The sequence below is a fragment of the Dermacentor andersoni genome, chromosome 6, assembly GCF_023375885.2.
Source record: "Dermacentor andersoni chromosome 6, qqDerAnde1_hic_scaffold, whole genome shotgun sequence".
Taxonomy (NCBI): Eukaryota; Metazoa; Arthropoda; class Arachnida; order Ixodida; family Ixodidae; genus Dermacentor; species Dermacentor andersoni.
In genome coordinates this window covers 149930795-149945244 of record NC_092819.1, presented here as the reverse complement: position 1 = coordinate 149945244, position 14450 = coordinate 149930795, and the positions used below count along the sequence as shown (strand labels likewise).

Below are 14450 nucleotides of genomic sequence, written 5' to 3'. Positions count from 1 at the left end.
ACGTGGAGGAGCCCGAACGGCGAGACTAGAAATGAAATAGACTCTGCGCTAACCCAGGCATCATAAACCATGTGGACGTGCTCGGCAAGGTGCGCTGCAGTGACCATAGGGTGGTAAGAACTCGAATTAGCCTAGACCTGAGGAGGGAACGGAAGAAACTGGTACATAAGAAGCCGATCAATGAGTTAGCGGTAAGAGGGAAAATAGAGGAATTCCAGATCAAGCTACAGAACAGGTATTTGGCTTTAACTCAGGAAGAGGACCTTAAGTGTTGAAGCAATGAACGACAATCTTATGGGCATCATTAAGGAGTGTGCAATAGAAGTCGGCGGTAACTCCGTTAGACAGGATACCAGTAAGCTATCGCAGAAGACGAAAGATCTGATCAAGAAACGCCAATGTATGAAAGCCTCTAACCCTACAGCTAGAATAGAACTGGCAGAACTTTCGAAGCTAATCAACAAGCGTAAGACAGCTAACATAAGGAAGTATAATATGGATAGAATTGAACATGCTCTCAGGAACAGAGGAAGCCTAAAGGCAGTGAAGAAGAAACTAGGAATTGGCAAGAATCAGATGTATGCATTAAGAGACAAAGCCGGCAATATCATTACTAATATGGATGAGATAGTTCAAGTGGCTGAGGAGTTCTATAGAGATTTATACAGTACCAGGGGCACCCACAACGATAATGGAAGAGAGAATAGTCTAGAGGAATTCGAAATCTCACAGGTAACGCCAGAAGAAGTAAAGAAAGCCTTGGGAGCTATGCAAAAGGGGAAGGCAGCTGGGGAGAATCAGGTAACAGCAGATTTGTTGCAGGATGGTATGCAGATTGTTCTAGAGAAACTGGCCACCCTGTATACGCAATGCCTCATGACCTCGAGCGTACCAGAATCTTGGAAGAACGCTAACATAATCCTAATCCATGAGAAAGAGGACGCCAAAGACTTGAAAAATTCTAGACCGATCAGCTTACTGTCAGTTGCCTACAAACTATTTACTAAGGTAATCGCAAATAGAATCAGGAACACCTTAGACTTGTGTCAAGCAAAGGACCAGGCAGGATTCCATAAAGGCTACTCAACAATAGACCATATTCACACTGTCAATCAGGTGATAAGAGAAATGTGCGGAATATAACCAACCCTTATATGTAGCTTTCGTTGATTACGAGAAAGCGTTTGATTCTGTCGAAACCTCAGCAGTCATGGAGGCATTACGGAATCAGGGTGTAGACGAGCCGTATGTAAAAATACTGAAAGATATCTATAGCGGCTCCACAGCCACCGTAGTCCTCCATAAAGAAAGCAACAAAATCCCAATAAAGAAAGGCATCAGGCAGGCAGGTACGATCTCTCCAATGCTATTCACAGAGTGTTTACAGGACGTATTCAGATACCTGGATAGGGAAGAATTGGGGATAAAAGTTAATGGAGAATACCTTAGTAACTTGCGATTTGCTGATGATATTGCCTTGCTTAGTAACTCAGGGGACCAATTGCAATGCATGCTCACTGACCTAGAGAGGCAAAGCAGAAGAGTGGGTCTAAAAAATAATATGCAGGAAACTAAAGTAATGTTTAACAGTCTCGGAAGAAAACAGCAATTTACAATAGATAGCGAGGCACTGGAAGTGGTAAGGGAATACATCTACTTAGGGCATGTAGTGACGACGAATCCGGATCATGAGACGGAAATAATCAGAAGAATAAGAATGGGCTGGGGTGCGTTTGGCAGGCATTCTCAGATCATGAACAGCAGGTTGCCATTATCCCTCAAGAGAAAAGTGTATAACAGCTGTGTCTTACCAGCACGCACGTACGGGGCAGAAACCTGGAGGCTTACGAAAAGGGTTCTACTTAAATTGAGGACGACGCAACGAGCTATGGAAAGAAGAATGATGAGTGTAACGTTAAGGGATAAGAAAAGAGCAGATTGGGTGAGGGAACAAATGCGAGTTAATGACATCTTAGTTGAAATCAAGAAAAAAGAAATGGGCATGGGCAGGACATGTAATGAGGAGGGAAGATAACCGATGCTCATTAAGGGTTATGGACTGGATTCCAAGGGAAGGTAAGCATAGCAGGGGGCGGCAGAAAGTTAGGTGGGCGGATCAGATTAAGAAGTTTGCAGGGACGACATGGCCACAATTAGTACATGACCGGGGCTATTGGAGAAGCATGGGAGAGGCCTTTGCCCTGCAGTGGGCGTAACCAGGCTGATGATGATGATGATGAATCGAGAACAGCCTGAGGCTTCGTGACTGTTGTACCATCTCTTGTTTTCTTCGTGGTGTTTTACGAAACAACTTGAAATAAAGCAATTAAATTGACTTGAACTGGCCTCTTGCCTACCCACTTCAGCACTTTCACTCTGTCTTTGGACTGAAGTCTGATCACACTATCTTTAATACCCTTTCCTTCGGTCACAACTTTTCCCAGTCCTTTCCTGTTTAGGCGAATTGTACCACAAATACATGTGCCCACCTTTAGCAGGCGAATAGCGATTGACACACTGGTGCAGAAGTTGTCCACGTTTAGCATGCATCTGGCTCCCTCGTGTTTCTCCACGAGTTTCATTGCCACATCTTTGGCTTGTCCAACGCCAAGTTGTCGACCAGACTTTCCAGTGTATGCGTCAACTTTCAATGTTCTTTAGTATATGCCTTGAAGAGTTTGACTCCATACTTGTGAGTTTTACCGAGAATGTATTGTCTGAACAAAAGTTGGCGACATTATGACACCATGGTTTCATCAACTGCAACTTTGTTTCGCAGCTTGAGCACAGCAGCAAACTTCTTGTTCAGTTTGTCTACAAAAGGTTGGATCTTGAAGACACAATGCCGCATCTCTGTTGGCAGCTCATTGTCCCCAAAATGCGAGAACCTGAAAAGCTGCAGAAAGTCGTCTCGGGTCATATTCTGAAGAATGATTTGTACTCCATACAAGTAACTTTTTGCCCATTAGTCACTTATAGTAGTAAGTCGGACAAGGCCAATACAAATCAGGATTCCAACAAATGTTTTCATTTCTTCAACCGCAAGTTACATTTTGAAGTAGTTGATTCCAACATTTGTTGCGCAAACCTGTTTCCTTCATCAACCATAATTTGCCAGTCTGTGATAATCATTGAACATAAAGGCAGGGCACTATTGCTAGATTGCACCTGAATTATTTTTGGAGGCCTAGAGTATGGCATCACATTTAGGGAAGTAGTCATTGCCGGTGCCCACTTGTCTGCTGACGAACCAGGTAAGGCGAGAGAATTGTCTCCTGAATTGTCCACCTAGGAAAAATCAGTCAAGTCCAACTCCCCATTCAACGTGCTTGCTGAGCTCTGTGATGGTCCGTAAATGCTTCCATCTTCACCGCCTCCACTGTCCAACCACTGTACGACACCTGACACTGATACCTGTGACTCACTGGCCAGTGATCGTGAAGTTTCCGGTGCATCATTCTGGTCAAAACTAAATATGTTTCTCTGATGTTTGTTTCGCTTCTTCTTGTGTCTGCAAAAGCCCTGTGGATCCATCAGATGCGTTAATATGTTTTATTAGTCATATCATAAGAGGCCAACAAACACTGACACCAAGATAACATAGGGGAAATGACTTCTGCTTAATAAATGAAAGAAACAATAAATTAATGGAAATGAAAGTGGATGAAAAAACAACTTGCCGCAGGTGGGGAATGATCCCACAACCTTCGCATTACGCGTGCGATGCTCTACCAATTGAGCTACCACAGCACCGTTTCCCCATCCACTTTCTTGGGTATTTATGTTTCCCAGTAGAACTCTGGGAGTGTTAGCCAGTGCCACCACTCACAAACCTTGGCGGCAGATGTGGAACATCCTTTCTGCCACAGGCGTCACGAGAATGTGATTTTTTTTTTTGGTGAAGGCAACCGGTCAATAAACTCAAACATGCTGCCTGAAGGCATCAATGTTGCTGGGTTAAATGCAAAAGCAGCATGACTTCTCCAAGTTACAAATATCACAGCCATGATGTTTGGAGCCATGGCCATGAAACGTGACGTCATACAATGTCACATGTCCTTCACAACTCTACCTTGATCCACCTTAATCCGCCTTGCCCTAATTAGTACCAACCTTAGTGCACCTTAATCCGCCTTGCCCTAATTAGTACCAACCTTAGTGCACCTTGATTCGCCATGCTCTAATTTGTATAAACTTTAATCCACTTTAATTGACCTTGCTCTAATTTGTACCACTTAATCCACATTAATCCACCTTTCTCTAATTTATACCAACCTTAATCCTCATTAATCCACCTTAATCCTCTTGAATTAACCTTCATTCACTTTACTTCACCTTAAACCACCTTGAGCCAAACAACAACAAGGTAAAAGCGCTAGCCAACGTTTCAACAAGTGGACTTGTCTTTTTCAAGGCACCATTTGAAGACAATTCCACTTGTCGAAATGGCTCCCGCTTTAACCATGTCCTTGTTTTGCTTATCATCTTGAATTTTCTTCTTCCGCCTTCCCCGTGTTTTCCCTGGACCTTAATTCACCTTCATTCACTTTACATCACCTTAATTCACTTTGCTCCACCCTAAGTCACCTTACTGTAACTTACTCGAACTTACTCTGTATTACTGCATACGTCATACGAGACACTGATGATATATTTTTGGCACCACTCATTGCGAACAACAATGCCGGCCAGCTTTTCTGCCTCCTGGGACATGTAATGCTTTCGCGTTAAAATTGTTACAAAAGTACGATAAATTTTATCCCCTATGGCCGTAAGCATAAAACATGTGAAGTTACACAATGGAGAAGGCTACGTCGGTTGGGAAGCCAGATTTCGCCACCTAAACCATGACCATTAGCACTTTCCAAGGAGCCGTGCATATGTGACTGAACTGCTTATTTGTTCCTAATGCTCACTTTGGGCTTTTAATAAATAATGCTTCATAATGTGCAATGTAGCGACGAAGACTTGGTAGTGTTATAGATATAGTACTAGGATGTGAAGATTGTCTTTATGAATGTGGAAAATGGCCATTCATTAGCAGAAAGCTATTAAAAAGGTATTAAATATCCAATTTGAATTGATTCGATTCTAGCACTATCCGATTCGTATTTGATTCAGTCTCAGTAATTACCATTCACAGACTCCTATCGTAGAGATGATCCATTTCTTGGCCTATAACTACTTAGTGCAGTAAAAGGGAAGAAAATGCACAAGCTCCACAATAATAATCATTTCAACAAGTGTTTGCCATGTTGGAAGTTGTGCGTCACAGGAAAGCCAGCTTGAAACTTTTCTAGAAAGGTTTATCATTCACGAAGAGTTGAGGCCCGTATGACTTTTCTCAAAGGGATGATCGGGCATGCATTTTTATATATCAACGAGTAAGATACCCGCACCACTGCCCTGTTTTGTTGCAGACGGAGGGATTCATACAGACGGGACAATCTGGCGGCCGAAAGGTAGTTGCTCAAAGCGTTTACTAATAATTCCTGCACCATGGTTGTGTGTGCAGCAATCGATCCTTGCACTCCTTAGCTTTCTCAGCTTCTTTTTTTCACTGTGATATTCGGTGAGAAAGTGGCTTTTCAGTGCATTCTTACTTGCTACTTGTGTGGGTTGCACCTTTGCTGTTTGCACTTTGCTTTTTTTTTTTTTGTTATGAGACACCTGTGCATGATGGTGGCTCATTTGAATATGTTTGCAGGCTTTTATTGCATATGATTTTACGTTTCTTCATGGCCTTTGTTCAGTGGCTGTACCCTGTCATTGTTGTACGTTTGCAAGCTGTCTTTGTTTTGATTGACATCTGGCATTCAGTAAAGCTTGCCTGGTTCTTCATAGTTATTGCTGTTTGTTAGGAGCTCCTGACACAAAAAGGTATATGTGATACACTGCGCTTCTGAATGTCCTGTTTCAGGTTTCCAATGAATGTTTTGAATAAGCACATAGATTAGAATGCATTCCATTCTTTAGTGAACACAAAATGCTGCTAATGTACTGTCATCATCAGTCTATTTGTGTCCACTGCAGGACAAAGGCTTCTCCCAGTGGCCTCCAAGCTGTTTGTGTCGGCTGACAGCATCTTATGCCTGAAAATTTCTTAATTTCATCCCACCACCTAGTTTCTATTACTTCACCATGAAGTGCTATATCACTTTATCACTTTAAGTGTGGCATAACTTTATCACAAAATGAAGCAGTCAGCAGGGGTCATTAAAAATTATGTGCCAGATTTGGTCACCTTTTAGAACATCTGTGAATACTTAAAGTACAGAACATCTCTCAATAAAAAAAAGTTCGAACCTCCTTAGGTTAAATTTACCACATTATTATCTATTCCACCCTTTCGTTAGACTCCTTTCGAAATGCCTTTCGAATTTATGTATCCCATGCTTTAATGTGTCTGGCCAATATGCATTATGAAGTTTTTCACCAAGTCAATCTATCCAGCAGTGAAATTAGTCAACAAGATACTATCACATGTTTCATACACGCGTTGTACCTGGTATGGTTTGTTCTTAGTGCAAAGTGCGACTACAGCTGCTTAAATGCCTTTTTGACTAAAGCAGTCTGTCATTAAATTAATAAAATGTTACTAATTCTTATGTTACCCTCTGTGAACAAAAAGCAGCCCAAATCTGTAAGACAGGTAGTTTGGTTCATGAGTTCTGGTTGTTCACTTACATGCTGCTGCTCACCATAGATGGCAGTGCAACCACACCAAGATAATATATTTGCACATGGTAGCCTATGTAATCAGAACACCTACGCTATTCTGTTAAAAAAAGAACACAGCATTAGTCCAAATAACCAAGCTGTGAAGCATGTCATTTGAGTGACATTCTAATAGTCCCAGCATGAAATTTTGTACCAGTGAGTTTGTTGCAAAAGCCTTGTGACTTTCTCAAAAGCGGAACAGTGCCAAAATAGCATGAAAGGAAGGAACAGATAACACAGGGGACCCTGTAGCCCATTCAACCCGCCCCTTGACATAGGGCAATCAAAAAGTACACCATGACAAGCACACACAAGAAGACCATGAAGCTTTCGTAATCCGAAATGCAGGCTTGGGCTGTGTGAGCATGCTATACTATAGCACTATGTATACTATATGGAAAGGAATGCACATGTTAGTTACCTCAGTTTGAGTGCTGTTCTTGAATGGCGCTTTTCATTATCTTGAGTTTTATTTTTATCGTGTAGCATGTATATATGCCCTCATTCAAGAATCGTCTGTTAGCATTGTTGTGATGCTGTTTGTTTCTTTTCTTCTTTTCATCCAGCCTCTGCACTGTTTCACTCAAGATGCAAAACCACCCCGGCCTTCACGCTTCTGATGACTTGATTGGTGCAGGTACAGCAGGACCCCGCAGGGTCCAGCGTCAACGGCCAGCTCGAGCCACCTGCTAGCCGGTGCAGGTGAGCTGAACCGGTGCGACCCCGCCGCTACCATGACCTGGCCCCGGGGCCTTCTGGGTGATCTCAAGAGCCACCTACAGGCATCGGCTGCACCCCCACCACGGCCGTCATCGTCGGCAACCAGCGAGAGCCACCTTGCCCACCGGGCCCAGGCAAGACGTTCGGTGCGCGCTCCCCATGGCTAGAGTGTGACAGTACCCGTCAAGTCTGGAATGATGGTGTCTGGTTTTCCAATAACCCAGAAGTCATCAAGATGCTTGTTTTCAAAGTTTTCATTTGATTTTTAGCACACTATTACTGCTTCTACAAGCTACCAGCTTTGGGCAAAGTAGTTAAGCCACGTCAGCTGCATACACTGTAACTTGATTGCCACACACTAAAGCCTTGCTGATGACTGACGCAGTATTGGTAGAATAGTAGCAGTGTTATAAACCTCTCTATTTACACAAAGATTAGAAAATCAGGTGGGAACAGTGCTAAGGACTAAAACAAAGTGAAAGCACATAAAAAGACAACACACTGCACTTTTTTTGTTGTCCTTAGTGCTATTCCTGCCTGAATATTAATAACCAACTAACTGATGCTTTCACATCATTAGGAAAGAGATTTGGTGCACAATCAGCCATGCCAGTCTGGTCTTGAATGATTGTCTGCAAGCTTCTCGAGACCCTGCAGCCGTGCAGCTACTTGTTTTAGAGCTTTTTGAGAGTTTTAGTCATCAGTGAGTTCAGCTGGTAGCGAGCCCCTTGGAGCCATGGAAGATTACATTTATCTAGGCCAGACAGTCACTGGAAATGCAAATCATGAGTAGCAAATCTCCAGAAATATAAAAATGAGCTGGAACGCATATGACGGGCACTCTCAATTAATGAACGGCAGCTTATGATATCCTTGAAAATAAACGTATGCAATCGGCGCATTCTGCCAGTAGAATCTGTGGGGCCAAAACATGGGAAATAATAGAAATGTGAAAGGTTGAGGACTGCGCAAGTGATCGGAAAGAAAATGATATGCATAATGTTATGAAACAGGATGGTTGTATGTGTTGAAGAGGCGAACATCCTAGCTGCTATTCTGTCGGAGATTAAGCGGAAGTATAGCTGGGGAGGTCATCTAATGCATAGACAAATGCATAGAAGAGGTAACCAGTGGTCTATAGTAGTAGCTCGATGGGTGTCTAGGGCAGCAGAGCATTGAAGTTGAAGTTGAAGTTTATTTTCACTACCAACAGTCAACAGTACAGTGTGTTTTACACAGAACAGTTGTGGCGTGGAAAGTGGGAAAAAAGCTGCGCTGATGCAGCTTGACTAGCCCCACCTCCCATCCGTACAAGGCAGCAGAATGACAGCACAGCAAATTTCATACAGTTTAAACGTATGATAGAAAAAGAAAAATAATAAATAAAATGTGTACGATAATTATCAAGTATGCATAATTATATGCGCCCTTGGGTACTCAAAAGTACATCAATCATTCACGCATTAAAAACCAAAAAGAACGACAAGAAAATTATTGCAAGGTAACATAACAGTAAGACATACTGTAAACAGAAAGGAGTGCTTTGTTTAGGCAGAATTTTTCTAGGCTTGTAGCGGATTATGTAGACATGTTGAATAGCTCCCTGCCTGAAAGGACATGCAAGTGATCTTCTGTAAGCTTGAACGTATTGAGTACGTGTGGAATGGTGAATTTTAACATTTGGAGACCGTTCATTCATTCGTGTTCATTCGTGTTCGGGGAATGTGCCAGTGTTCAGAATTTCTGTTGGGACACAATGAAATGTTCAGCTGTAAATGCGCTAAACCTCTTAAGTTTAGGCTATTTCTACGAATTTCAGACCCTAACGACAACAACAATTGATGTTCATCGGCAACACTGAATTTCAATACCTTAAACTTCATAAATAAATGAGATGTATGATCTCTATAGCCTAAATTTGCAACAGCCCGCAAAGCACACTTCTGAAGTGTATATATCTTTTTCTTTAATGTTTGAGTTCCAGATGCCCATACCAACTGGCAGTAGCGTAGGTGGGAACTAAAAAGCGCATTAAAAATATGAAGTTTCTGGGGAACCGGCAGAAACGACTGACACCTCCTTAGCATACCTAGGGCTTTTCTTAGTTTAATACATAATTCTTCAATGTGAGGATCCCACAGCATATGTTGATGAAAGATAATACCTAATGTTTTGACAGTCTCTGAAAGTTCAAGTTCAAAATTATTTAGTAGCAGTTTATGTGAGTACTTGCAAGCCGTACCTTTCGCGCGGAAAAGAACGGCCTTGGTTTTAGAGCTGTTGATTTGTAACGAATTATGACAAGACCATTTGGATAATTTGTGTAAGGTTTGATTAGCTGCTTGAATCAACTCATCTAGGTTTGCTCCTGTAAAAAATAAGCTCATGTCATCTGCATAGATAATGTATGTTATTGATCAATCTATGTTTACAACATCATTATATTCTTTATCATTATCATTATCATTATCATATTAGGCAGCACAATGAGACAAATCTTCAGGCACGGTATGGAGTCAGCTGAAGATCACTGGGATAGGCCTTTGGCTTATAGTGGACATAAAATACATCAGCTTACTGTTCGTTGCCTGCAAAGTATTTACTAAGGTAATCTCAAATAGAATCAGGAACACCTTAGACTTCTGTCAATCAAAGAACCAGGCAGTATTTCATAAGGGCTACTCAACAATAGACCATATTCACACTATCAATCAGGTGATAGAGAAATGTGTGGAATATAACCAACCCTTATATATAGCTTTCATTGATTACGAGAAAGCATTTGATTCAGTCAAAACCTCAGCAGTCATGGAGGCATTACGGAATTAGGTGTAGACGAGCCGTATGTAAAAATACTGAAAGATATCTATAGCGGCTCCACAGCCACCGTAGTCCTTCATAAAGAAAGCAGCAAAATCCAAATAAAGAAAGGCGTCAGGCAGGGAGGTACAATCTTTCCAATGCTATTCACAGCGTGTTTACAGGAGGTATTCAGAGACCTGGATTGGGAAGAATTGGGGATAAGAGTTAATGGAGAATACCTTAGTAACTTGCGATTCGCTGATGATATTGCCTTGCTTAGTAATTCAAGGGACCAACTGCAATGCATGCTCACTGACCTGGAGAGGCAAAGCAAAAGGGTAGGTCTAAAAATAATCTGCAGAAAACTAAAGTAGTGTTGAACAGTCTTGGAAGAGAACAGTAGTTTACGATAGGTAGCGAGGCACTGGAAGTGGTAAGGGAGTACATCTACTTAGGGCAGGTAGTGACAGCGGATCCGGATCATGAGACTGAAATAATCAGAAGAATAAGAATGGGCTGGGGTGTATTTGGCAGGCATTCTCAGAACATGAACAGCAGGTTGCCATTATCCCTCAAGAGAAAAGTGTATAACAGTTGTGTCTTACCAGTACTCACCTTCGGGGCACAAACCTGGAGGCTTACGAAAAGAGTTCTACTTAAATTGAGGATGACGCAACGAGCTATGGAAAGAAGAATGATGGGTGTAACGTTAAGGGATAAGAAAAGAGCAGATTGGGTGAGGGAACAAATGCGAGTTAATGACATCTTAGTTGAAATCAAGAAAAAGAAATGGACATGGGCAGGACATGTAATGAGGGGGGAAGATAACCGATGGTCATTAAGGGTTGCGGACTGGATTCCCAGAGAAGGGAAGTGTAGCAGGGGGCAGCAGAAAGTTAGGTGGACGGATGAGATTAAGAAGTTTGCAGGGACAACATGCCCACAAGTAGCACATGACCAAGGTATTTGGAGAAGTATGGAGAGGCCTTTGCCCTGCAGTGGGCGTAGCCAGGCTGATGATGATGATTAGGAGGAGACATAAATTAAGTTGAGAATGATGGTAATATAATTTTAGTCAACAGTTACCATCCTCCCCATCTGCCAGCTTTGTATCTGCTATTTTTCTGTTTCATGCATAGCAGGCAATGCTACAAAGGCCAGAGAAGCTACTCTCATCTTTCACATTTGCAACTAAGAAATACTGCATCAGACAGGAAAGATATATGTAGGCAGCGTCATGTATTTTGACGTAACATTACGTTTAAGTTGCAAAATATGATGTAAATATTACACTGAAGGCATTGCAGATATGAACGTACTTACCATTGAATGAGCAGATTAGCATGTTCCTACAACCAGCAGCTACCGCTTGTACTTGCGTAGTAAGTAAAACATTGTATGTTGGATGTTGAAAAAACAAAGATGTAGAAATATGTGACTTGACTTAACCCGATGTCCAGAAGTTGTATTTGTAATACATGAAATAGTTATTTTATAGAAAGTGTCCGTAAAGCATCCATAAGAAAAACTGCACTGCAAAATGCATGGAGGGAGACTCCTGTGACCGCACTACTTGTGTAGCATCCGCAGTGTTACCGGCTAAGCGTGTGCAATGAAGTAAATAAGCCACATGACGTGTGCGCATTGCATGAATTGACTAGCATGTGAGAAGCTAGTGGGCCGCATTGTGGTAGTGATAACGGTAGAGTAGCAGTTGCTAAACGTTCCTATTCGCAGAATGTTTAGGACAGACATACGGTTCAGCTTGTAATGATGATGACAGGACTTCACATCATGATCATAAGAAAAATTTTTCTGTTCAGTGAGAAGAACCAGTTGCATCACCATTTTCTACGTACAAAGAAATCCAATTGACCATGTTGTCTCATGCCAGCAAAGTGTTTAGACCTACAGCTTTCATTGAACTATCTATCTTGGCCACAAGCAATCCCGTTAGACCCCGTTAACCACAAGCACACCTCGTGCATTGTCCCCGCAGGATCCAACTCCACTGGTTGAGGACCTGACAAGCCTGCTGCACTTTCATGAGGCCGGCAGAAGTGCAGATCCCCCGCCGGCCAACGACCTCCTCGATCTGTCAAGCCTCCTGTCGGGCGGCGGCCTTTCCTCTTCCGAGTTGCTCGTGGGCCGGAACTTCGAGGAGCTCGACGGGGACGTTGGTGGCCGCCTCGGCGGGGGCTTCCACGAGGAGTTCTTTAAGAAGTCCTCTGGCACTGGCGACGGTGTACGCCAGGACGTCGGCGGCACCCCTCGCACTCCCATGGCGGCACCAGGAGGCGGCTCGCACACGCTGCCGCGTGCTGCCGAACATGCGGCGCCCGCTGCGGCAACAACTAGCACACTCGGCTCGGTGGCCTCACGCCTGGCAGGCCTCGAAGGCTGCCTGGCCGCACTGGGCCGAAGCCAGAGCCGCGAACTGCAGGAGATCAAAGGGGAGCTATCCGCTATCCGCCGCCTTCTGATCTCGGTCCTGTTCCACGTGCTGCCAGAGGAAGCGAGGAGTGACGCCGTTGCCAAGTACACGTGAGCCGAGACTTACGAAAGTAGTTATTTCGGCACCCCGCAATGCGCCCAACGTTGGCCACGGGCAGAGAGTTAAGCGAAGAGAGCTCCAACCGCGAAACACGCGAAGGTTTATCGCTGTCCATGTTTTGGTAGTCGGGCACAGACGACGCGAGAAAGCTCCAGGTCTGAAGGCGTACCTAGGTGACGTGCTGCCGTAGACCTGTCTCAACATCAGTGCTGGCCGCAGCCGGACCTTGCGTGGTGAGATGCTACCCACCAGCAACCCCCCCCCCGTACCCCGGCAACTATCTTATGCGCAGTTTGTGGTTGCAGGCTGGCTTCAAACTGTGAGTGATGTGCTGTGCCGCGCGTGTGCAATGCTCGTGCTTGACTGAAAGGCTTTAGACTGGAATCTGCTCTGTTCCACTACGTGTGGCTGACGGACGTTGTCTACTTTCTAAGTGGTTGCATTGGTGACAAGTGTGCTTTCTTTTCTTTCTCCACCTGTGCCACAGATGTTCCTTTTTCAAATGCTGAGACTTTGCTTCCCAGAGTTTGTGCGAATGATGTGCATTTCATTGCTCGCGCAGTCACAGTATACAGTGTGCAGTTTAGTGTGTCGCATTAATTTTGTACGAGCCTACGCAATACTAATATGAAAGGCGGATTTCTTCTTTTCGTGACCCAAAGCAGTGGTGTATGGGTGAGACAATGCAAAGAAGGGGACAGTGGACACTGCTGACACAGACCACAGGTGCGTTTTAGGGTGGCCAACAATTCCAGCGCAGCACTGCATCAAAATGTCTTGCTCACTACTTTCACTCAGGTGTGGTGGCATAGAACAATGGCTTTTACAGCCTCAGTTTTTCTGTTACATCTTCTTTTTTACATGTTCTCTTACACCATAGGTAACATATGCGAACTCTTATCTCTCTTTACAAATTGGTCTTCGCACAAGGCACTTCCACGCAGATGAAGCACCCTGCTTTCAGGCTTTGGCCGAAGCTGCAGCAGTTCAACGAACCCACCTAAAAGGAGTTGCCAGGGTTTCTGCTGTACACGTGGGCAAATGTCTGCAACAGACGACGCATTGTGCTGTTACGTATTGTGCAGTATCGAGATAAGTAAACACAGAAGTGCATACAAGCGTATACAAACAGCCTTGCTTGCACAGAATCCCGACCACGGATACGAGGCAAGGGTGTGGCTGGCTCGATGTCATTGGAAAAAGTTTTTCCTGGAAGCACATTAACTTCTCTGCTCTCAAGAGACGTTCTCACGTGCCTGTGTGTGTGTGCATGTGTGTGTATGTGTGCAGAGAGTGCTCATGCGGACAAAGAAAACCCAAAGCAGCAGGTCTCTGCTGATGCTGCACGACATCTGCTGCACGACATCTGCTGCACGCCTTGGAGACCGGCCGACTCAGCCCGGCGTTTTTGGCTTGCCTTCTCCTCTTCAAAAACTCGGCCGCCGGTAGATTGACTTCAAAGCACAGAACCTGGGGCAGGGGAGGGTGGGGTAATGGGGGTGGGGCGAAGGAAAGGATGGCACGACGGCAGCCACGGCTTGATCGCTCGGTGACGTTTGAGTGTTCGTGGTCGAAACACCTCCTGCCGAAACCTTCTGCAGCTGAAACTCTCTTGAGAAAAGCTCCAGCATCGACCGCCATTGTCTACACGCTG

The 14450-nt window shown here is 44.0% G+C and overlaps 1 protein-coding gene and 1 non-coding gene across 6 annotated transcripts in view; one reads left to right on the top strand and one right to left on the bottom strand.

Annotated features, from left to right (window-relative positions):
* Positions 1-13442, top strand: part of LOC126523500 (WD repeat and coiled-coil-containing protein-like) — a 78483-nt gene extending 65041 nt beyond the window's left edge. For 2 of the 5 annotated variants that reach the window (XM_050172107.3, XM_050172106.3), the window contains exons 11-13: positions 5421-5462; positions 7358-7586; positions 12242-13442. In XM_050172107.3, coding sequence (XP_050028064.2) covers positions 5421-5462; positions 7358-7586; positions 12242-12790 — 820 coding nt within the window. In that variant the 3' untranslated portion in view covers positions 12791-13442. The remainder of the gene's footprint in view (positions 1-5420; positions 5463-7357; positions 7587-12241) is intronic. The other 3 variants (XM_050172110.3, XM_050172109.3, XM_050172108.3) reach the window with 2 other exon arrangements.
* Positions 3678-3750, bottom strand: TRNAT-CGU (transfer RNA threonine (anticodon CGU)). The gene has a single exon. It is a non-coding gene; the product is annotated as a tRNA-Thr (tRNA).
* Positions 13443-14450: the final 1008 nt, after the last annotated feature.